The sequence below is a fragment of the Entelurus aequoreus genome, linkage group LG25 (assembly GCF_033978785.1).
Source record: "Entelurus aequoreus isolate RoL-2023_Sb linkage group LG25, RoL_Eaeq_v1.1, whole genome shotgun sequence".
NCBI classification, from domain to species: Eukaryota; Metazoa; Chordata; class Actinopteri; order Syngnathiformes; family Syngnathidae; genus Entelurus; species Entelurus aequoreus.
The window spans coordinates 21,804,181-21,829,359 of record NC_084755.1 but is presented as its reverse complement, the minus strand read 5'-3'; the positions used below and the strand labels follow the sequence as shown (position 1 = coordinate 21,829,359).

Here is a 25,179-nt window from a genome sequence, read left to right as displayed (position 1 = left end):
CAGATGGAAAAGCGTGATTCATCACTCCAGAGAACACGTCTCCACTGCTCTAGAGTCCAGTGGCGAAGTGCTTTACACCAGTGGTGCCCAACTACCGGTCCGTGGATCGATTGGTACCGGGCCGCACAAGAATTTTTTTTTTTTTTTTTTTTTTTTTTTATTAATTCAATACAAAAAACACAAGATACACTTACAATTAGTGCACCAACCCAAAAAACCTCCCTCCCCCATTCACACTCATTCGCACAAAAGGGTTGTTTCTTTCTGTTATTAATAGGTTCCTACATTATATATCAATATAGATCAATACAGTCTGCAGGGATACAGTCCGTAAGCACACATGATTGTATTTTTTTATGACAAAAAAATAAAAAATAAATACCATCACCCTTCTCTGTCAGTTTACGTGGCCTACCACTTGGTGGCTGAGTTGCTGTTGTTCCCAAACTCTTCCATTTTCTTACAATAAAGCCGACAGTTGATTTTGGAATATTTAGGAGCGAGGAAATTTCACGACTGGATTTGTTGCACAGGTATTGGCATCCTATGACAGTTCCGCGCTGGAAATCACTGAGCTCCTGAGAGCGGCCCATTCTTTCACAAATGTTTGTAGAAACAGTCTCCATGCCTAAGTGCTTGATTTTATACATCAAGTGATTAGGACACCTGATTCTGATCATTTGGATGGGTGAGCAAATACTTTTGGCAATATAGTGTATGTGATGTCCATCCATCCATCCATTTTCTACCACGTGTCTCTTTCGGGGTCGTTGGGGGTGATGGAGCCTATCTCAGCTGCATTCGGGCGGAAGGTGGTGTACACTCTGGACAAGTCGCCACCTCTCACAGGGCCAACAGAGATAGACAGACAACATTCACACTCACATTCACACACTAGGGACAATTTAGTGTTGCCAATCAACCTATCCCCAGGTGCATGTCTTTGGAGGTGGGACGAAGCCGGAGTACCCGGAGGGAACCCACGCAGTCACGGGGAGAACATGCAAACTCCACACAGAAAGATCCCGAGCCCGGGATTGAACTCAGGACTACTCGATACCTTCGTGTTGTGAGGCACATGCACTAACCCCTGTACCACCGTGCTGCCCATTGTTGAAAAAACATAAACCATGCATACATAAACAATAAAGTTATCAAATAATTCCTCGTACTGCGCGTATGTTTAACTTTAAAATGTCACTAAACAGATCTTTAAAAATATAAGCAATATATAAAGTAAAATTATCTCCGTGGTGCTACGCGCATTTTCTGTCGATAGGGGGCAGGCACGCCAATATTCTACAGTGGAAGAAGAAAATACCGGAAATTGTGGAGCTTTCGTTACCGAGTGACCCAGTTCTCTTTCTTAAATTAACAGAAAATAATCCTGAGGGAAAATTAATAATTTGTCTTTTATACTATGTTTTGATACCGCTGGTGTAACGAAGCTAAAACGAAGAGTTCCGAATCAACATGGACTAGCCGATGTTGCCATTTTGATGTAGCTATGCTAGCTGGCGTCAAGATGAATTGTCCAACCTTAGCCCTGCTGCAGGATAATTAGAAATATAGTGCTTGTTCTCACGAACAGGTCAGTTGGGGTTTCTCTCGGGGCTCATTGGCAATTAGCACAATTAGTAAAACGTCTTAAGAGATCGCTTCAACTCTCCAGTTCCTTTTGATGTTCAGCGTTGTAAGTACAATTCATGATACGCCACAACAATGCCAAATGATGACGTTTCGTCATTGTTCATGTTCGCTAACATCTTCCATGTCCTTGTGTTTTTTTAAATTATTTTTACAAAACATTTTGTTGACGCATGCAAAGGCAGATGGCGTATTGCCTCTCTGAAATATGTCGAAGAATGTGATCAAAGTCAAAGTAAATACAAAAAAGGACCATGCCAAACCCCTCTATGCTTAAGAGGAATTGTTGCTTTGCAAATTATGCATGGCATGAAATTTTAAGTAGCTAAGTGATCCAAAATGTTTTGCTTTGCGGAGCTGGACGACAACATATCAAAGAAAGGTCTGATTAACCACATACTGCTGCAGCTGTTACATATACTGTACTATTGTACATGGTAATTGTTATATATTGTATATATTATATAAAAATATAATATATCAGTATATATAATATGTAAATATTACATATGTCATATTTTATATTGCTACTACGGTACATTTTTAATCTACTTTATACCATGGGGGCGGCGTGGTGCGGTTGGGAGAGTGGCCATGCCAGCAACCTGAGTGTTCCTGGTTCAACCCCCACCTTCTACCAACCTCGTCCAATCCCCACCTTCTACCAACCTCATCACGTCCGTTGTGTCCTTGAGCAAGACACTTCACCCTTGCTCCTGATGGGTCGTGGTTAGCGCCTTGCATGGCAGCTCCCGCCATCAGTGTGTGAATGGGTGAATGTGGAAATAGTGTCAAAGCGCTTTGAGTACCTTGAAGGTAGAAAAATGCTATACAAGTATAACCCATTTACCATTTACCTGCATTATCCTTTCCATCCTTTGTAACTGAGCTACTGTGTGGAACATTTCAGTGGATCATTAAAATTTGTCTAAGTCCTATTGGGCCTTTCTCACTGTAAAGTGCTTTGATTATCCAGAAAATATATATAAAACTAATGTATGCAAAGATTGACTCCTGTTTAATTATACTCAAATCCTGTTTACAACTGAAACAGCTAAAATCCACCGTGACCATAAGTCATTTTTCCATTCCAATAGAAACAGGTCTCTCTTTTCTTCTACCAACCTAGTCACGTCCATTGTGTCCTTGAGCAAGACACTTCAACCTTGCTCCTGATGGGTCGTGTTTAGGGCCTTGCATGGCAACTCCCGCCATCAGTGTGTGATTGTGTGTGTGAATGGGTGAATGTGGAAATAGTGTTAAAGCGCTTTGAGTACCTTTAAGGTATACAAGTATAACCCATTTACCATTTACTTTGGTATTACAGTCGGAGAAGAACCGTTCAGTCCCATGTCTGCTGAGGCGTCAGTCGGCAGTCCTGCTGCCAACTCTGCCCAGTCTGCTGTCTCCCAGCCTGCTTTCCAGAGCATTGTTGAACAAAGACATCAGGGCCTGCTGGGAAGCAAGTATGTCAAGTTAAATGTCGGTGGCTCGCTGCATTTTACAACAGTACAGACGCTTACCAAGGAGGAAAGTGTGCTGCAGAGTATATGCAATGGAGGAACCGAGGTGACCATAGACTCTGACGGTGAGTGGACCAGAAAACATATCTGTTGGCTGTTGTTCTCTATTATCTACCTGTTCATATTTTATATTTATTTCTTTGTTCATGTATTTATATGCATTTGTTTTTAATAATAATATTAATAATTAGCTTTATTGTCTCCGAGGAGAAATTTGTCTTGGACATCAAGACACGTTTTACATACATACATACATAGTTCATCCGACAATACAGTGACGACAGTGAACAGTGCGTAGGTATATCAGTTAGTTATGAGATCACACATTACACCCCCCCCCGTATTGCATCTCAATATTCCACTCCTTATTATTGCATCCGGTTATTACAGTAGTTTTCTGTTAAGTGCTTTGATTGCCAGTGGGACAAAAGAAAATCTATACATGTTGAGTTTGTATGTTGCTGTTTTGTACCGTTTTTCCATCCTTCACTACGAATACAGTGGTACCTTAACTTACAAGCTTAACCGGTTCTGTGACAAAGCTCTTAAATCGAAACACTTTGTATCTCAAATCAACGTCTCCCGTTAAAATGAATTGAAATCAATTTAAAACAGCACAATTTTAACCAAGTTACTTTTAAACAAAAACAAACGTTTAGATAAGAAATATTGTATAAAACAATACAGTGGAATGTACTACTACTAACTCCTAAGTAATGTAATATTAATGTACAGCATTTACATTGGAGAGTGGACTTCTGCGGTATCTCATTTGAGCTGCTTCTCCGTCAAACACACCATCAGCAGCTTTTAATTTTTTGCATGGATATACACTACCGTTCAAAAGTTTGGGGTCACCCAAACAATTTTGTGGAATAGCCTTCATTTCTAAGAACAAGAGTAGACTGTCGAGTTTCAGATGAAAGTTCTCTTTTTCTGGCCATTTTGAGCGTTTAATTGACCCCACAAATGTGATGCTCCAGAAACTCAATCTGCTCAAAGGAAGGTCAGTTTTGTAGCTTCTGTAACGAGCTAAACTGTTTTCAGATGTGTGAACATGATTGCACAAGGGTTTTCTAATCATCAATTAGCCTTCTGAGCCAATGAGTAAACACATTGTACCATTAGAACACTGGAGCGATAGTTGCTGGAAATGGGCCTCTATACACCTATGTAGATATTGCACCAAAAACCAGACATTAGCAGCTAGAATAGTGATTTACCACATTAGCAATGTATAGAGTGTATTTCTTTAAAGTTAAGACTAGTTTAAAGTTATCTTCATTGAAAAGTACAGTGCTTTTCCTTCAAAAATAAGGACATTTCAATGTGACCCCAAACTTTTGAACGGTAGTGTACATCCAGCGTTTAGATATTATTTTAACATTGTTAGTGTTACACGCCTTCTGCTTTAGTATGGTGCAGACTAGCAGTAATACACTTCAAGTTGGCTACACACATCAATGGTTTTGATGATATACTGTATATATTTTTTTAATTCAATGAATATCATCCATCCGCTTCTTCTAAGCACTGTCTTTTACACTGACTTTCCTCCTTCTTGTTGTTGGAAAATGTAATTATGTTCATATCTAATTAAAAGCCAGTGCTAAGTAAGACCAAATCTTACGGGGTTGACTGTGATATTTGCTATGCCAACCAATGGCGGGGATGATTGTGACACAAATTCTTCTAAGGTGAGGTACAACTGTACCGTTAAAAAGAGCTGTGTTTCATTTTTTCATCATAGTTTAAGGACTTTATATAATGATCAGATTTCTCCTTTTGCAAATTGGGTTTATTGAGTGTACAGTGAACACATTTTTGAAGTATGTTCAAATAGCTGATTATCTTTTCTCTGTCTGCACTAGGCTGGGTAATTTTAGATCGAAGTGGCCGACATTTTGGACTCATTTTGAACTTCTTGCGGGATGGCTCGGTACCACTCCCCGATGACCACAGAGAACTTGATGAGGTCCTGAAAGAGGCCCAGTACTACAGGGTCCAGGGACTCGTCCAGCACTGCCTCACCGCCATGCAGGTAAAGTAGTTGTATGTCGGGTTAGTTTGGTATGGAACTTGATATATCACTAGTTTCCATTTAGTAAGTGCTTTTACTGAACAGTAAATGTACCTAATATATAAATGTGTCTGTTTCCCTTTGTAGAAACAAAAGGACGTATTTGAAAGTGTGTGTCGCATCCCCATGATCACGTCAGCCAAAGAAGAGCAAAAGATGATTGCGACTTGCAGAAAGGTAATCACTAAATTCTATGGATAAGTGACAAGTATGTTTTGGTTCGCAAATGATTCCCAGACTTAAAACCAAAGAACTCGTTGCAGCACTACTGGGGGGTTTTCCGCCCTGAGCATCTTGTTAGTGATTTTGGCAAGACATTTTTTACACCAGAGATTATCATAACAAGCCGTGTGAGGGGCTACTTGTCCGACACAAACCTTTTGAGTGATTCTAATTTGTCTATGGTATATGTGTAATTCACATAGTCTTTACAGTTAAATGTTTAATATTCACATACACTCATATATTTCAAAAGCAGACGAATTCCAAATTTGAATTTATTAATGGAAAACCCCTTGAGATGCAGAATCTCGTTTTCAAGGGGGACCAAAGACATTTAAAATTAACGCAATACAGTACAACTCAGGACAAGTTACACAACAAACAATTACAGACAATCATTAAAGACAATTTTGCTCAGATACCTCTCAGCTCACACAACTCTCTCAGAATGTACAATATTTACAATATAATAACATATAATGCAGTAAAATAAATATAATATTATTAAATTAAATTCCAACCAAGGGCATACTACATACAGTGGTATTCAGTTTTAAGATAAAGAAAAATAGACATTTTGAAGGGACCAATGGTTGATAAAGACCTCAGAGAGACAGGCAGATGATTCCAATCAAAGGGGGCTCTAAAAGAAAAGGACCTCCGGGCCAGCTCTTTACGCACAGTAGGGACAGTAAATGTAGGATATTGAGATTGTCTTAGAGGGTAGGATGATGTAAAGGGCACAAGAAAAAATTTCAAATATGCTGGTAGATTAAAATAAATACACTTGACAATAAATAGAAACCAGTGGTACAGCCGTCGCTTGTCAGGATGGAGCCAGTTGAGCTGGGTGTATAAATGACAGTGATGATTCTCTATGGACAACTTAAAATAAATCTACACAGGGTGTTAAACAAAACATTAAGAGGTTTAAGGTGTATATCATAGGTATTCAAATAAACAATGTCCGCATTGTCAATAATTGGTCAAATAAGTTGAGAGATTAATTTCCTTCTGACTTGAAATGTAAAACAGTTTGATGATCTGTATAGTGGCATTAGGCAGGAGTGTGTTCTCTTAAAGGCCTACTGAAATGAAATGTTTTTATTTAAACGGGGATAGCAGATCCATTCTATGTGTCATACTTGATCATTTCGCGATATTGCCATATTTGTGCTGAAAGGATTTAGTAGAGAACATCGACGATAAAGTTTTGGTCGCTGATAAAAAAAGCCTTGCCTGTACCGGAAGTAGCGTGACGTCACAGGTTGAAGGGCTCCTCACATTTCCCCATTGTTTACAATGCAGCGAGAGCGATTCGGACCGAGAAAGCGACGATTACCCCATTAATTTGAGTGAGGATGAAAGATTCCTGGATGAGGAACGTGAGAGTGAAGGACTAGAGTGCAGTGCAGGACGTATCTTTTTTTGCTCTGACTGTAACTTAGGTACAAGGGTTCATTGGATTCCACACTTTTTCATTTTTCTATTGTGGATCACAGATTTGTATTTTAAACCACCTTGGATACTATATCCTCTTGAAAATGAGAGTCGAGAACGCGAAATGGACATTCACAGTGACTTTTATCTCCACGACAATACATTGGCGAAGCTCTTTAGCTACGGAGCTAACGTGATAGCATCGGGCTTAAATGCAGATAGAAACAAAATAAATAAACCCCTGACTGGAAGGATAGACAGAGAATCAACAATACTATTAAACCATGGACATGTAGCTACACGGTTAATGCTTTCCAGCCTGGCGAAGCTTAACAGTGCTGTTGCTAACGACGCCATTGAAGCTTACTTAGCTACGGGACCTCACGGAGCTAACGTGATAGCATCGGGCTTAAATGCAGATAGAAAGAAAAGAAATAAACCCCTGACTGGAAGGATGGACAGAAAATCAACAATACTATTAAACCATGGACATGTAACTACACGGTTAATGCTCTCCAGCCTGGCGAAGCTTAACAATGCTGTTGCTAACGACGCCATTGAAGCTAACTTAGCTACGGGACCTCGTCAGAGCTATGATAAAAACATTAGCGCTCCACCTACGCCAGCCCTCATCTGCTCATCAACACCCGTGCTCACCTGCGTTCCAGCAATCGACAGGGCGACGAAGGATTTCACCCGATCATAGATGCGGTCGGCGGCTAGCATCGGATAGCGCGTCTGCTATCAGATTAAAGATTAAAGTACCAATGATTGTCACACACACACTAGATGTGGTGAAATTTGTCCTCTGCATTTGTCCCATCCCCTTGGGGAGCAGTGGGCAGCAGCGGCGCCGCGCCCGGGAATCATTTTGGTGATTTAACCCCCAACTCCAACTCTTTGTTGCTGAGTCCCAAGCAGGGAGGTTATGGGTCCCATTTTTATAGTCTTTGGTATGACTCGGCTGGGATTTGAACTCCAACCTACCGATCTCAGGGCGGACTATCCATCTCAAAGTCCTCCTGGTTGTGTTGCTAATACACCGATCCCACCTAAAGCTTTCTTCTTTGCAGTCTTCATTGTTCATTAAACAAATTGCAAAAGATTCACCAACACAGATGTCCAGAATACTGTGGAATTTTGCGATGAAATCAGAGCTTTTTGTATTGGATCCAATGGGGTCTGAATACTTCCGTTTCAACCATTGACGTCACGCGCATACGTCATCATACATAGACGTTTTCAACCGGAAGTTTCGCGGGAAATTTAAAATTGCACTTTATAAGTTAACCCGGCCGTATTGGCATGTGTTGCAATGTTAAGATTTCATCATTGATATATAAACTATCAGACTGCTTGGTCGGTAGTAGTGGGTTTCAGTAGGCCTTTAATGATGTAGTCAATATGTAATTTAAAGTTAAGTTCACAGTCAAGCCAGACTCCTAGGTACTTCACAGCGGGCTCCTTGGTCATTGGAGTACCATTGTCAAAATAAATGTTCAAATCCGCAGATTGTAGCGAGTGGCGAGTTACAAAAAGCATATAGAGGGATTTTTTTCATATTAAGTTTTAACAAATTAATTCTAAGCCAGTTCTGAATTTGAATTGAAATCTACCTGAAGCGGATTCTGAAGCTGATTTATATTAGCACCTGACATATAGACAACGGTATCGTCAGCATATAAATGTACTTGGCATTTAGTACACACTCGAGGAAGGTCATTAATAAATATAGAAAATAAAAGGGGTCCTAACGTAGAACCCTGCGGAACTCCTTTTTCCATGATGCTGAGACTGGACACGGCATCTTTAGTAGTAGTGGGACGGCGTGGCGAAGTTGGTAGAGTGGCCGTGTCAGCAATCGGAGGGTTGCTGGTTACTGGGGTTCAATCCCCACCTTCTACCATCCTAGTCACGTCCGTTGTGTCCTTGGGCAAGACACTTCACCCTTGCTCCTGATGGCTGCTGGTTAGCGCCTTGCAAGGCAGCTCCCGCCATCAGTGTGTGAATGTGTGTGTGAATGTGGAAATACTGTCAAAAGCGCTTTGAGTACCTTGAAGGTAGGAAAGCGCTATACAAGTATAACCCATTTATCATTTATATTTATTTATTTAAAAGCAACAAATTGACGTCTATTATAGAGATAGGCATTGAACCAGAGGAGAGCATTTCTACTGAGGCCTACCGATTTAAGTTTGTCAAGGAGAATGTAGTGGTCAACTAGATCAAAAGCCTTTGAGAGGTCTAAGAATATAGCACCTGTGCATTTTTGTTCAAAAGATGAGAATACATCATTTGTAAATTTAACTAGGGCTGTAGTTGTTGAAAAGCCAGAACGAAAGGCAGATTGATAAGAAGACAATACATTAACTTCATTACGGTAATTGTATAGTTGTTGAAAAATAATATTTAAAAAAATGTTGATAGTGCTACAAATGATAGAAATTGGGCGGTAGTTACCCAGGTCAGTATTGTACCCTCCTTTTGAAAATTGGAGTTACTCTTGCAGTTTTGCAGATAATAGGGAGAGAAGAAGTGCGTAAAGACAAATTAAACAAGTCAGATAATGGATAACTTAGTATACAGGATCCAAGTTTGATAAATTTGGCCTCGAGGCCATCTGGGCCGGCGCTGCTATTTTTCACTTATTAACACAACCTTTTGAGTGATTATAATTTGTCTAAGTTATATGTGTAATTCACATAGTCTTTACAGTTAAATGTTAATATTCACATACACTCATATATTTCAAAAGCAGACCAATTCCAAATGTCCTATTTTTATGTGTTTGTGTTTTTCATATAATGATACTGATTTTATTTGGGGTTCTTTATATTTCTATTGTGCACAATTGCATCATTCTTAGTATTTCAACTGGTAGACTGTGCATCTAGGTGTGCATGATACATATCAGTAGACCTGGGAATCTTTGGGCACCTTACCATTCAGGAGCTACGATTTGATTGTTAATCGATTATTAATGCATCTTTAATTTATGTATATTGATGCTGTTTCACATTTATTTCCGTTTTAGTAAATCAGCGTTGATCACTTGCAACTTTAAAAAAAACTGTGCAATTGCGTTTACTAATCGATGTTATAATCGTCACTGTACGAACTGCAATGCATCTAAAAATCTATTATTTCTCCCACCCTAAATATCAGTAAGATAGTTATCGGGTTGTGATGAGGAATTCTAATGTCATCTGATAACAAACAAAAAAAAACTTAAACGCTGTGTTTTGAAAGTCTTCAAAGAAGCTGCTCTAAAGACAGATGTAAAGAGAAGTGTGCACAAAATACAGTTGCATCTAAATTTAAAAAAAAATCAATTATAGGTCTTGAAAAGCAAAAAGTTATCTGTATCATATCAGCTTAAAGAAATAACATCCCTAATGTGTAGGTTTTGACTTGGTGGATTTTAGGTTGTTTTGTGCACTCCAGTGATTAGGGCAGGGGTGGGCAATTAATTTTTACCGGGGGCCGCATGAGCAACCCGAGCACTGCTGGAGGGCCACATCGACAATATTTCAATTAAATGTTGCTCAATATTATTTTTGATATATACCGTAAGATAAATAATAATATTAATAATAATAATTAATAATAATAGTAATACTTCAACATAGTGTGTGTAACAGCATTCCATGACTAATATAAATAAATTAACATTAATAATAAATGACAGTAAAATAAGCACACGTATGACTGAGGAGTCATAGTGTAACTTTATGTGGTGTTTGAGTTGTCCGACTTTTTGTGTGGCCATAAACGCACCAGTGGTTTAGTGCTATGCGTGTTGGTGACAGATGACAAGTTGGTTTTGGCCTGGTTTGTACGGCAGAAAATGACTAGTTTTTCGAGATAGAAGTGTTTTACTCATGTTTTTGGTGTGGTTATGTCCGAATATAAACAGTTTTGCTCAATAAAGTGATCGATATAATTCCTGTCCTCGAAGCATCTCGATAGACGTTACAATAATTGAACGGTGTTCAATTGAACGGTGTTGACGAACACCGTTAGGGCCGCTGGTTGTCACTGTCACTCAAAGTTGCATTGCAAAATTCCATAGAATAAATATGTTTATTTTGTTTAGAATTCAGATGGGATTTGATTTGGTGTGCGGCATATATTTGCTGTGCGCAGCGGACGCTTGAGCAGTGCGCAATTGCGCAGGCACGCACCTTAAGGGAACGTTGCTTTGCAGTCCATGTCTTGTTGGAAACACGGCATTCTTCATCAACTTTTCTCTTTTTAGCGTCTCGGGTGTAAACCGTGCATCACTTGTCGCTGCATGTGCACCTTCACTCGCAGGTTACACACGGACACACGCCCATAAATAATACTTTTCAAAATAAAATCAGCACAGTTGTATTGCGCGCACGACATAGATGTTTTTTCAACTTTACAGCAGCTGTTCACATTCACTCACAATCACGCACACGCATACGTCCACACGGAAGTAATACAAATAACGATTTTCAAAACAAAAGCAGCACCGTTGTATTGCACACTCGACATAGATACTTTTTAAAATTTATTTTGTAATTTATAATTGGCCTCACGCGGGCCGGACAGGGACGCACAAAGGGCCGGATGCGGCCCGCGGGCCGCAGAATGCCCAGGTCTGGATTAGGGTGACCGGTATCTCTATCTCAGGAAGAGGGATTGCATTGATTACACGGCACATCCTCGCGTGTGTGCCTGTCCTCTGCGAGTGGCTAATTTGTTGTGTTGTCTTTGTTTTTACAGCCGGTTGTAAAGTTGCAGAACAACAGAGGAAACAACAAATACTCATATACCAGGTAAAGGCTGTCGACCTCCTGAGGCCACGTCACACAAAGACAATGTTAAAAATTGTGTTTTAGTCTTGTCTCATTAGAAACGTGTATTTAAATGTTGTGTGTTCTATTTTAGCAAACAATATAGCCTTGTGTGTGCACTGCTCTGTGTGGTGCTTTTCGACCTACAGCAATATCGTTTTGGAAATGTTTTTTTTAAAAACGCATACTTTTTTGATGCATTTTTGGCCTCATGCAAACTTAGTTTTTGTCCTCAAAAAATTAGCTTTTGGAAAACTCCGGCCAGTTTAGAGAGTCTCAAAACAGGCACCTCTGGCGTTTGCATTTGGATGGGTTAAACCAGGGGTGTCAAACTCATTTTCATTGAAGGCCACATCGCAGTAATGGCTGCTTTTAGAGGTCTGCTTTTTTTAAATTAATTTACATTATGCATGCGGGTAATAACCTGTGAATAATCATGATTAATTGAAATGCATGTGCATTTGATTATTAGATTTTTTTATGTATAACCCGAATGCAGCTGAGATAGGCTCCAGCACCCCCCGCGACCCCAAAAGGGACAAGCGGTAGAAAATGGATGGATAACTTGCTTTAAAATCATAAATAAAGGTGATTGACAAGCATATATTTAACTATTTGTTTTTATCTCACAAAAATAGTTCTGCAATACAGTATATAATATGATTGGCATGATCAGATAATATTAAAGTTTAAAATATGCATTTTTTCTCTGTCAAAATTGAAAAAACGAATGCATTTAGTAAAAAAAAAAAAAGTATTTTATTGAAACCCATTTTTTCCAGGCTTTCGCAGGCTACATAGAATGATGTGGCGGGCCATAACTGGCCTCCGGGCTTGAGTTTGACACCTGTGGGTTAAACAGAGCTTTTTGGTTTCTCTCAAATGTGCGGGATTATCTTTTGTGTTTAAACCTCGAAGATAAATGGAACAATTTACGCGCTTGGGCCTTGTAACTTGCACGGGTGGTTTTAGAAAAAAAGATTGTGTGTGTTTCCAGGGCGATCAGTAGGCGTGTGCTGTTACTGTTACTGATCTAATATATCACTGTGTATATGAACAGCTTTATAAGACAGCTGTAGTAGCTTTTTCAGGCTTCTGGTTGGTCAAAATGCGCATTGTTTTTATGGGGAGAGAGATTTTTATTATATTATAGTGTGGATGCTTGGATGGAAAAACATTTTTTTTACAGGAGTGGGCGAAATATGCATTTTTGATATGATACGTGTTTGTGACTAGGGATGGGAATTGATAGGATTTTTACGATTCGAATTCCATTTTTCAATTCTGCTTAATGATTCCGTTCTTTCTCGATTCTCTTATCGATTTCCACTTGGATAAAATGATAAACAGGTTAATTAGCATCATCCTTGTTTTGTTTAGGAAGGATGTGCGATTTTTCTGACTAATTGCGGTGTTTCCGCTCTGGAGAACAATTCTTAGTTTCTCATAATGTACTATATAAGAAGCATTCATTTGACACTTACTGTTAATAAAAACAGGTTTTACAATTAGGCTCTTATATGACAATCATTGTTAGTTAGGTACCTGCAGTATAAACAGCAGACGACGTGTTACATTGCACTTCCGGCTCAGACGAGATCGAACATGCGTCATTTCGTCAAAGTTATCACATAGTGTGTGCGCTAATGTTTAGGGAATCATTAACAAAACTGGCAAATTATTTTCAGGAATTGAAACACTCAGAGCCGTTTCTCAAAAAGAATCAGTTTTCGATTCCCATCCCTATTTGTGACTGTGGACATGGCCATAGTCAGACATAACCCAAACCCTTAAGCTTTCTGGAGATGTAAAAGACATGACAATTGCATATCACGGTTATTGTGACCAGAATTATCACGGTTATCATTGTTATCACGATATTGTTGAATGTGAACAAAAAGTACTTCGTAGACACACTAAAAATATTTTCAGTTTTATTCTAACAAAATAAATAAATTGACTCTCATTGTACTTTCCTTGGCAGAATAAACAGTAAATGTTTTTTTTTTACTTATTAACCATATTATTTTTATTATTATTATTGATATAATTAATTATTAGATTAAAAATATATGTTAAAATAATAATTTAAAAACATTATATAATGAAATATATAGTACTGGCTAAAAGTTTGGACACACCTTCTCATTCAATCTGTTTTCTTTATTTTCATGACTTTTTATTATTATTATTGTAGATTGTCACTGAAGGCATTAAAACTGTGCATGGACACGTGGAGTTATGTACTTAACAAAAAAAGATGAAATAACTGAAAACATGTTTTATATTCTAGTTTCTTCAAAATAGCCACCCTTTGCTCTGATTACTTTTTTGCACACTCTGGGCATTCTCTTGATGAGCTTCAAGAGGTAGTCACCTGAAATGGTTTTCACTTCACAGGTGTGCTTGAAGCTCATCGAGAGAATGCCAAGAGTGTGTAAAGCAGTAATCAGAGCAAAAAAACGATTTCCGTTTTTAAATGTTTATCTTCTTCCGGTTCCATATAAGGCTGCAGCTAACGATTATTTTTCTATCGATTAATCTATAGATTATTTTTTTTCGATTAATCGGTTAATCTATAGATTATTTTTTCGATTCGTCTATAGATTATTTTTCCTTTTACCGATTATTTTTTATTTTATTTTATTTAAAATGAAGATGAAAAAATAAAAGTAGGCCAGTTTTTTCAAAAGGCATGGCTTTTATTTACAAAAAAAAAAAGTATGGCCACTCAGTCAACATTGACAACAACATGACAAAATATTCTGTAACAATGTAAACATTTAAAACGTTTAACATTTAACAAAATTAAAAGTAGCTTATTTGCTTTTTAATGTGCAAATATAAAAGTAAACATCCAGTGCAAATCTTAATATTCTGCAATAGTATAAGCATTTCAAAAGTAAAAGTATTGCTTATTTTGCTTTAAAATGTGCAAAAATAAAGATAAACATCCAATACAAAAAAGTGCAAAACGAAATATTCTGTAACAAAAGTGTAAACATTTCAACAAAAGTGAAAGTATTGCTTATTTGCTAAAATGTGCAAAAATAAAGATAAACATCAATACAAAAAAGTGCCAATCTAAATATTCTGGAGCACTGTAAACATTAAGTATTGCTTTTAAAATGTGCAAAATAAACATCCAGTCCAACACAGTACACAATAACCAATTCTACTCATTCCAGTGAGTGACTAACAGTTGTAATGAAGAAAGGTTAGCATGTCTACTTGCTTTGCTTCTTTTCTTGTTTACAATATTCCCAGCAGCTGAAAATAGGCGCTCAGAAGGGGTCGATGTGGCTGGAACTGAGAGGTAATTAGCCTTCACCTCAAGCCAGGACTGCGAGTGAGCTGAGCTGCAGTTTAAATTTCTAGTAGGTCAACGGGCTCATAGTGATGTTACTAGTAGTTGACTGGGAGGTGTTTATTATCATTTGGGGAGAGTCCGCTGCCTGATGCTCACCTGCTAAACACCTATCTGCTTAAGGCTGCAGCTAACGATTATTTTTCTATCGATTAATCTATAGATTATTTTTTCGATTAATCGGTTAATCTATAGATTATTTTTCCGATTAATCTATAGATTATTTTTCCTTTTACCGATTATTTTTTTATTCAAATGAAGATGAAAAAATAAATGTAGGCCCGTTTTTTCAAAAGGCACGGCTTTTATTTACAAAAAAAAAGAAGTATGGCCACTCAGTCAACATTGACAACAACATGACTAAATATTCTGTCAAATGTAAACATTTAAAACTTTTAACATTTAACAAAATTAAAAGTAGCTTATTTGCTTTTTAATGTGCAAATATAAAAGTCAACATCCAGTGCAAATCTTAATATTCTGCAATAGTATAAGCATTTCAAAAGAAAAAGTATTGCTTATTTTGCTTTAAAATGTGCAAAAATAAAGATAAACATCCAATACAAAAAAGTGCAAAACGAAATATTCTGTAACAACAGTGTAAACATTTCAACAAAAGTGAAAGTATTGCTTATTTCTAAAATGTGCAAAAATAAAGATAAACATCCAATACAAAAAAGTGCCAATCTAAATATTCTGGAGCACTGTAAACATTAAGTATTGCTTTTAAAATGTGCAAAATAAACATCCAGTCCAACACAGTACACAATAACCAATTCTACTCATTCCAGTGAGTAACTAACAGTTGTAATGAAGAAAGGTTAGCATGTCTACATGTTTGGTTCTTTTCTTCTTTACAATATTCCCAGCAGCTGAAAATAGGCGCTCAGAAGGGGTCGATGTGGCTGGAACTGAGAGCTAATTAGCCTTCACCTCAAGCCAGGACTGCGAGTGAGCTGAGCTGCAGTTTATATTTCTAGAAGGTCAACGGGCTCATAGTGATGTTACTAGTAGTTGACTGGGAGGTGTTTATTATCATTTGGGGAGAGTCCGCTGCCTGATGCTCACCTGCTAAACACCTATCTGCTCCACGCTGAAGCGCTGACTACATGCGCTCTGAATACACACTGCTGATTGGCTGATAATGCTTCGTGTGTACCAATCAGATGTTGTGTGGGTGGGACAATGCTGCGTGTGTACCAATCAGATGGTTGTATGGGTGGGACAATGCTGCGTGTGTACCAATCAGATGGTTGTGTGGGTGGGACAATGCTGCGTGTGTACCAATCAGATGGTTGTGTGGGTGGGACAATGCTGCGTGCTGAGACAGAGGCAGAAGGAGCGAAGCAGCTTGTTAAGACTTTAGCAGCTAAAGTTAGCTTTAGCTTACAAACTCGTTCGGTACACCCCCGTGCCGAACCGAAAGCCCCGTACCGAAACGGTTCAATACAAAACACGTACCGTTACACCCCTAGCAGATACAAATGACACATTCATGTTTTTGTGTAATGATGACAACGTATGCTCGCGCGGACGATTGACTAGTTGATGGTTTTCTTTTCAAATGTTGGTTCATAGCCGTTGTGCTGCTATGATAGGCCATTTCCGCTCGACACAGTGTGCATACAACAACATTATTAGGCCGTTTATTGAAATACTCCCACACTTTTGACCACTTTTGGCATGCTTTTCCCCCTCGCTCGCACCGCTCGCATCGTCTGCTTTGATCGTCTGCTTTGCGGTCCGCCATGACGGTAGTGTGACGTAAATATGCGACGCGTCGACGCACAAAAACGGCGTCGACGTATTTACGTAACCGATGACGTCGACTACGTCGACGCGTCGTTTCAGCCTTATATCTGCTCCACGCTGAAGCGCTGACTACATGCGCTCTGAATACGCACTGCTGATTGGCTGATAATGCTGCGTGTGTACCAATCAGAGGGTTGTATGGGTGGGACAATGCTGCGTGCTGAGACAGAGGCAGCCGCAGAAGGAGCAAAGCAACTTGTTAAGACTTTAGCAGCTAAAGTTAGCTTTAGCTTAGAAACTCGTTCGGTACACCCCCGTACCGAACCGAAAGCCCCGTACCGAAACGGTTCAATACAAAACACATAACGTTACACCCCTAGCAGATACAAATGACACATTCATGTTTTTGTGTAATGATGACAACGTATGCTAACGCGGACAATTGACTAGTTGATGGTTGATGGTTTTCTTTTCAAATGTTCGTTCATAGCCGTTGTGCTGCTATGATAGGCCATTTACATTATTAGGCTGTGTATTGAAATACTCCCACACTTTTGACGACTTTTGGCGTGCGTTTTTCCCCTCGCTCGCACAGTCTGCTTTGCGCTCCACCATGACGGTAGTGTGACGTAATTATGCGACGCGTCGACGCACAAAAACGGCGTCGACGTATTTACATAACCGATGACGTCGACTACGTCGACGCGTCGTTTCAGCCTTAGTTCCATATGTAAAGGTTTTATAGCCTTTTTTAGTGATAAATATATATAGAGCGTTTCACGTCGGGTTTGTGTGACATCACGCATGTTCACTTCCTGTTGTAGAACTCTCTATGAATACATTGATCGCTGTAACTCTGTGTTCTGAGGCTATGTCACACTGCTGGTCAATTGTGATATTTTTGCCCACATTTTTTCATATCAATGTTAAGAGCCCAATTCCAATTGTGTTCAAATCCGACCCTGGCTTTTTTTATTTATGGATATGGTGGATTTGTGGCTTCCCTTAAGGACTAAACTCCCACATTATCAATTAATTTACCAATTCAATAATTATGCCTGCTCAACATCCATTGCAGCCGACCCCCTCTTCAAGGGTTCCCCACATCTGTGGTCCCTTCTCAAGGTTTTTTCCTTCTAGATTTTCTTTGCCCAGATGTGGGTTTATAGGGGGATGTCGTAGTGAGTTTGTGAATTCCTTTGAGACACTGATTAAGAGCTACTTTATATAAACAAACTTTGATTGATTGATATAAATCAGATATGTATCCGATGGCACTGCAGTATGAATGATCAGATCGCCTTCATCCGACCTATACGTCATCAATAAGCGACTTACGTCATCATTCTTCGTCAAACTGGACGGTTGCAAAAAGAAATAGTGGACGAAAGACTGCTCTAGCGCACGCTTCTCTCAACAGTCATCAAAGCAAATGCACCACAAACTGCTAGAGACAAAATTGTTGCCCTCTACCTAATCTCTTACCCAAATATTACGGTTAAGAAAATGTTGACCCCGGTTTCAAAAAATCCTTGAAATTGCCACAAATACGCCATGAGTGAGACCTACTAGAATTGGAGCCATGTTTACATCCTAGCGGGTCATTTCTGGGACCCATTCCATTCCCATTAAAAAACACATTTCTTTTTGTTATGTAAACAACAACAACAAAAATCTGAATTACCGTGCAGTGTGAACACAGGCTGCAGGTTTTATGTGCACAATGTAATAGCTTAGTTGCTCAGACAGCAATGTGTTTATATACACGTTTAGATTCTAGTATGATGTTTGTAATGGGCAAAAACATGAATGTCTCTTGCATTCATGTTAGTATAATATAAATATAAATATTTTTTAAAAAGGCACATATATATAGTAAACACACAATAAACAGCTAATGGTTTGCGCGTTAGCTTGCGTCTCATCATGCAGTGACAAGCAGTATCACCAGTCTTTGATTTTATCGAAGTGCAATTGTCACAATTTTAAGATATTTCTAATTTAAAGCAGTAATACTAACCTTTGGGAGTTTTACCGTTGTTTATAGTTATTACCATTTATCATTACATCCCTAAAGCTTTGACAATAAAAATGAAAAAATAAATATTACTTGTTTGTTGACTACAATCAATCAATCAATCAATCAATTCCTTTATTGTCATTGTCATAATAACACTTAAGTCATACAAACACCGTTTCCATATGAGTTGGGAAATTGTGTTAGATGTAAATATAAACGGAATACAATGATTTGCAAATCATTTTCAACCCATATTCAGTTTAGTATGCTACAAAGACAACATATTTCATGTTCAAACTGATAAACTTTTTTTTTGTGCAAATAATCATTAACTTTAGAATTTGATGCCTGCAACACGTGACAAAGAAGTTGAGAAAGGTGGCAATAAATACTGATAAAGTTGAGGAATGCTCATCAAACACAGGTGGGTGCCATGATTGGGTATAAAAGTAGATTCCATGAAATGCTCAGTCATTCACATGGGGCGAGGGTCACCACTTTGTCAACAAATGCGTGAGCAAATTGTTGAACAGTTTAAGAAAAACCTTTCTCAACCAGCTATTGCAAGGAATTTAGGGATTTCACCATCTACGGTCCGTAATATCATCAAAGGGTTCAGAGAATCTGGAGAAATCACTGCACGTAAGCAGCTAAGCCCATGACCTTCGATCCCTCAGGCTGTACTGCATCACCAAGCGACATCAGTGTGTAAAGGATATCACCACATGGGCTCAGGAACACTTCAGAAACCCACTGTCAGTAACTACAGTTGGTCGCTACATCTGTAAGTGCAAGTTAAAACTCCTATGCAAGGCGAAAACCGTTTATCAACAACACCCAGAAACGCCGTCGGCTGTGCTGGGCTTGAGCTCATCTAAGATGGACTGATACAAAGTGGAAAAGTGTTCTGTGGTCTGACGAGTCCACATTTCAAATTGTTTTTGGAAACTGTGGACGTTGTGTCTTCCGGACAAAAGAGGAAAAGAACTATCCGGATTGTTATAGGCGCAAAGTTGAAAAGCCAGCATCTGTGATGGTATGGGGGTGTATTAGTGCCCAAGACATGGGTAACTTACACATCTGTGAAGGCGCCATTAATGCTGAAAGGTACATACAGGTTTTGGAGCAACATATGTTGCCATCCAAGCAACGTTACCATGGACGCCCCTGCTTATTTCAGCAAGACAATTCCAAGCCACGTGTTACATCAATGTGGCTTCATAGTAAAAGAGTGCGGGTACTAGACTGGCCTGCCTGTAGTCCAGACCGGTTTCTCATTGAAAATGTGTGGCGCATTATGAAGCCTAAAATACCACAACGGAGACCCCCGGACTGTTGAACAACTTAAGCTGTACATCAAGCAAGAATGGGAAAGAATTCCACCTGAGAAGCTTAAAAAATGTGTCTCCTCAGTTCCCAAACGTTTACTGAGTGTTGTTAAAAGGAAAGGCCATGTAACACAGTGGTGAACATGCCCTTTCCCAACTACTTTGGCACGTGTTGCAGCCATGAAAATTTAGTTTGAGTTTGAACATCAAATATCTTATCCTTGTAGTGCATTCAATTGAATATGGGTTGAAAAGGATTTGCAAATCATTGTATTCCGTTTGTATTTACATCTAACACAATTTCCCAACTCATATGGAAACGGGGTTTGTACATGTGAACGAGATTTTAGAAACTGCATTGAAATGCAGGTTGACCATAGTTTACAGTTTAGCATTGTCAAGAAGATTGCAAATAGAGGGGTGTGGGGGTGGGAACAGTCAGATGTTCGATGGGTGTTACGTTGATGTTGCAGCAATGCAATGTCCAGAGCACAATTATTGAGGTGGTGAAGAGTGAGGTAATAAGATGGTCCGGGGCAGCAAAGGGGCAGGCTGTTCATTTAGCAGTCTCACAGCCTGGGGATATAGACTGTGAGACATTCTGGTGGTCCTGGCGTGAGTCGATCTATACCTCCTTCCAGAGGGTAGCAGGTTGAAGAGGCCATGTGCTGGGTGGTACCTGTCTTTCAGGATGTTATGTACTCGCTTTAGGCGGCGAGTTGTGTACATAGCACTCATCTCTGGGAGTATCGTCCTTGTAATCCCCCCCCCCGCTTTAACCACTCTCTGGACGGCCTGTTGGTTCGCTTTAGTGCAGCTAGCAAACCACACTAAAAAGCCGTAAGTTAGGACACTGCTGATGGCACAGTTGTAAAAGTTTACCATTGATTTCTGCGGAATGTTTGCGCATTTTAGTTTCCTTTAAAAAAAAAAAAAAGACGTTGTTGGGATCTTCTGTTATGTTTACCCCTAAAAATTTGAAATGCTTGACCCTTTCTACGAGATTGTTATTAATTAAAAGTGGAGGGTGTTTGTTCTGCCCTTTCCTGCGGAAGTCTACAATTAGTTCTTTGGTTTTGTTAGTGTTAAGAACCAAGTTGTTGTTAGCACACCATGAAGCCAGCTGTTGGACCTCTGCACTGTATGCTGTCTCATCATTGTTACTGATGAGCCCAAGTACCGTGGTGTCGTCGGCACATTTGACAGTGAGATTGGATGTTGAAGAGGCTATGCAGTCATGTGTGAAGAGGGTGAAGAGCACAGGGCTTAGCACACAACCCTGTGGGGCACCGGTGTTGATGTTGAGCATGGCAGAAATGTGCTCGCCTATTTTCACATACTGTGTGCGATTCGTTAAAAAGTCCAAAATCCAGTTGCAGAGGAAGGTGTTCAGACCAAGGTTGTGAAGCTTAGATCTGAGTCTGTTTGGCCTTATTTTGTGTTAAATGCTGAGCTGAAATCGACAAAGAGCAGTCTTGCGTAAGTGTCCTTAAGTTCAAGATGTTCCAAGAGTCTATGGATTACAATAGCGATGGTGTCTTCGGTTGATCGGTTCTCCCGGTACGCGAACTGATATGGGTCAAGGAATGGTGGTATTGCCTTTTCAATCCGTTTCAATATAAGTCTCTCCATGCATTTGGCAGGTATGGAGGTGAGTGCTACAGGTCTGTAGTCGTTTAGGCATAAGATGATGGCCTGTTTGGGGGTGGGAATTATTGTAGCGGTTTTAAAACAGGCAGGGACCCAGGATGTAGACAGTGACGGATTAAAAATTGAAACAAATACATCTGTCAGTTCGTCCGCGCAGCGTTTAAGCACACGGCCCAGAACGCCATCAGGTCCAGCTGCTTTCCTTGGGTTGATGTTACGCAAGGTGAATCTTACTTCATGCGGGCTGAGGACTGTGGCCGTGTCGTCGGAGGAGAGGGGGGGCAGTGCTGAGTCTGTGTTTTCCTAAAAATTATTCAATTCCTCAGCTAAGATGGCGCTGCCTTTCACTGAGGAAGAAGTTGTTTTTTTAAAGTTTGTAATTGCTTTGACACCTTCCCACACCTGCCTAGGGTCTGAGTTATTTAAGCAATCCTGGAGTTTATTATAATGGTCCGATTTGGCAGCATTGATCCCCTTCTTTAAAGCAGTCCTGGCTGAACGGTAGGCATTTGGATCGCCTGATCTAAATGCCATGTCCCTCTCTTTGAGTAACTGTGTCACTTTGTGTGTCATCCAGGGTTTTTTTACAACTTGAATTGTACTTAGAAGAGTGCAGACCTCCAGCAATATCAGCACCAAGTTGTAGCTTTCACAGATACAGTACACACCTCTTCCTCGTGTATCATTCATGTACTTGGTTTGCATCACCTCAACATTCCCTGTAATTCCTTGAGTTGCCAATTGTGCATACTAATAATAATACTGACATACACTTGCTCTGTCTTTTTCTCCTTTTTAACCAGCAATTCAGATGATAACTTGTTAAAGAACATCGAACTCTTTGACAAACTCGTCCTTCGCTTCAACGGCCGAGTCCTGTTCGTCAAGGATGTGCTGGGGGATGAGATCTGCTGCTGGTCTTTTTACGGAGAAGGTCGTAAGATTGCTGAAGTGTGCTGCACGTCCATCGTCTACGCTACAGAGAAGAAGCAGACCAAAGTAAGTAGGACCAAAGTTTGCTGCGAATTAACTTTCATGAATTGTGATGTTTTAATCGATTTTTAAATCATTTTTAGAACAGCTAAGAACTTTTAATCTCATCTGTCAACACATGCTTATGCAACCGATTCTCTTCGGTGTAGCTGATAAAAAATATGTTGATTACATGCAATTATCTTATTCCTAAGCATGAATTTCCACTTTAGTGTTGTGTGTTCTCATAGTCACTCAATGAGGCGTTCACTGACTCGCATTCAACGTTATCTGTTAATTTTAGGTCGAATTTCCAGAGGCTCGGATTTTTGAAGAAACCCTCAATATCCTCATTTATGAGAACGGCAGAAGGACCGGTCCGGGAGGCTTGTACCTTGTAGACTCGAGAGGTTCCTCGGCGGGCCAATCAGAAGAAGAGGGCGCATCAGGAGGGGACAGGCGAGTGCGGAGAATCCACGTCAGGAGGCACATAATGCACGACGAAAGAGGCCACGGCCAGCAAACTGTGTACAAAGATTAACAATGTGAAGACAAAAAAGGCACGCAAGAATGGCCTGGTGTTGGCAATAGCTTGATTGTTAGACGTCACTGCCTGGGTAGTGCGTTGTAACTGAAGCGAGCCAGGGGATGTTATGTTTACAAGATAAACTATTGTGTACAGATTTGAAATAGGAAAAAGCAGCCTGGGACATGAAACTGGCAAAAATATGACTTCAATATTCTTCGCCGCCATCCGATGTGGGTGTAGATGATATGCACTGGCAGCCTCTGTGTTTGACTTTTTGGGAACACTGTTTCAGGCTTGATCTGCTTTTATTTCGTCAGGTTATCCACGTTGTCACAAGTAGACGAGGTTGTGTGTGGACAGTAATAAGCACGGGAGGCTCTCTTTCTTGTCCTTTTTCCTTTTTTAAGCTTAGATATGTTAACACTGGAACAGCCTCGGAGCTATATTCTGTGAAGTTGTCTATGAATGAGATTGTTGAGCAGCTCCAATTGTCTATTTAAATTATTTCTTCTGTCGCTTTGAAATGTTTTTTTTAAATTAATTTATAAACTTAATTTATTGTCGTGTATTTAACTTTTGTATGCAATCGCAGTGTTAACATGTTCAAGTGGGTTATACATTTGCACTTCATAGCACACATCAGATTTGTAATTTCTGTATATGACTAAAAGTTTTATTTCAGCGTGTTTAAACAGAAACGTTTCTGTAGGTGATTCTAATGTATTTTATTCTGAGCCATGATCTTTACCCTTTATTCACGTCTTAAACCAAAAAACTGATATTTGCTCAGTTAATGTATTGGCCTAACAATAATCTCAATATGTCCAGGGTTGTATGTTTTTTTTACATTAACCCCCTGTCAATTTTCGTCTTCTCCAATGTTTTGTGAAAACCTAATAACCCTGAAATCTTAAACACTGGATAAAGTGTGTCTTTACAAAAAAAAAACAATACTTATAACACAATGCACTACTTTCACTTCCGTCCACTTGTGGTGAGGACTGTTCTAAATAAATTAAGAAATCCATCTTGCTTTTTGGTTCATTAATTCAGGTATGATTTGCATACATGAAATGAGTTATGAGGGAAAAAGCTGTTACAGAACCTGGAGGTTCTGCTACAGAGGCTGCGGAAACTCTAGAGTCCAGCAGTGAAAACAGTCCTTGGTGGGGCTGGGAGGAGTCTCTACAGATTTTCTGAGCCCTGGTCAGGCAGCGGCTTTTTGCGATTTCCTGGATAGGCGGAAGAGGAGTCCTGATGACCTTTTCCGCCGTCCTCACCACTCTCTGCAGAGACTTCCAGTCTGAGGCACTGCAGGCTTCAGTCCAGACAGAGATGCAGTCGGTCAGTAGGCTCTCTATAGTGCCTCTGTAAAATGTGGTGAGAATGGGGGCAGGGAGATGTGCTCTTTTCGTTCGACGCAAAAAGTGCATGCGCTGCTGAGCTCTTTTTACAAGGGCTCCGGTGTGTAGGGACCAGGTCATATTGTCAGTTCTCTGCACCCCCAGGAACTTGGTGCTGCTTACGATCTCCACTGCTGTGCCGTTGACGAAGAGTGGAGTGTGGCTGGACTGGTGCCTCAAAAACAAATTAATTCGCTGGAATATAGAGACAATATAACATACATCATAAAACGTGGATGCATATGAAAAAGTGCAATATATTTGTCTGTACAGTAATCTATATCTGCACCTTATTGCTATTTTATCCTGCACTACAACGAGCTAATGCAACGAAATTCCGTTCTTATCTGTACTGTAAAGTTCAAATTTGAATGACAATAAAAGGAAGTCTAAGTCTTATTTAAGTATTTTCGAAATTATAAC

General features: G+C 39.6%; 1 protein-coding gene across 1 annotated transcript; it reads left to right on the top strand.

The window, feature by feature from the left end:
• Positions 1–1,284: 1,284 nt before the first annotated feature.
• kctd13 (potassium channel tetramerization domain containing 13) lies at positions 1,285–24,385 on the top strand. The gene is made up of 7 exons (XM_062036334.1): positions 1,285–1,693; positions 2,975–3,235; positions 5,042–5,211; positions 5,338–5,427; positions 11,665–11,717; positions 22,656–22,851; positions 23,129–24,385. The coding sequence occupies exons 2-7, from the start codon at positions 2,998–3,000 to the stop codon at positions 23,363–23,365; spliced, it is 984 nt and encodes a 327-aa protein (XP_061892318.1). The 5' UTR covers positions 1,285–1,693; positions 2,975–2,997; the 3' UTR covers positions 23,366–24,385.
• The last annotated feature ends 794 nt before the right edge of the window (positions 24,386–25,179 follow it).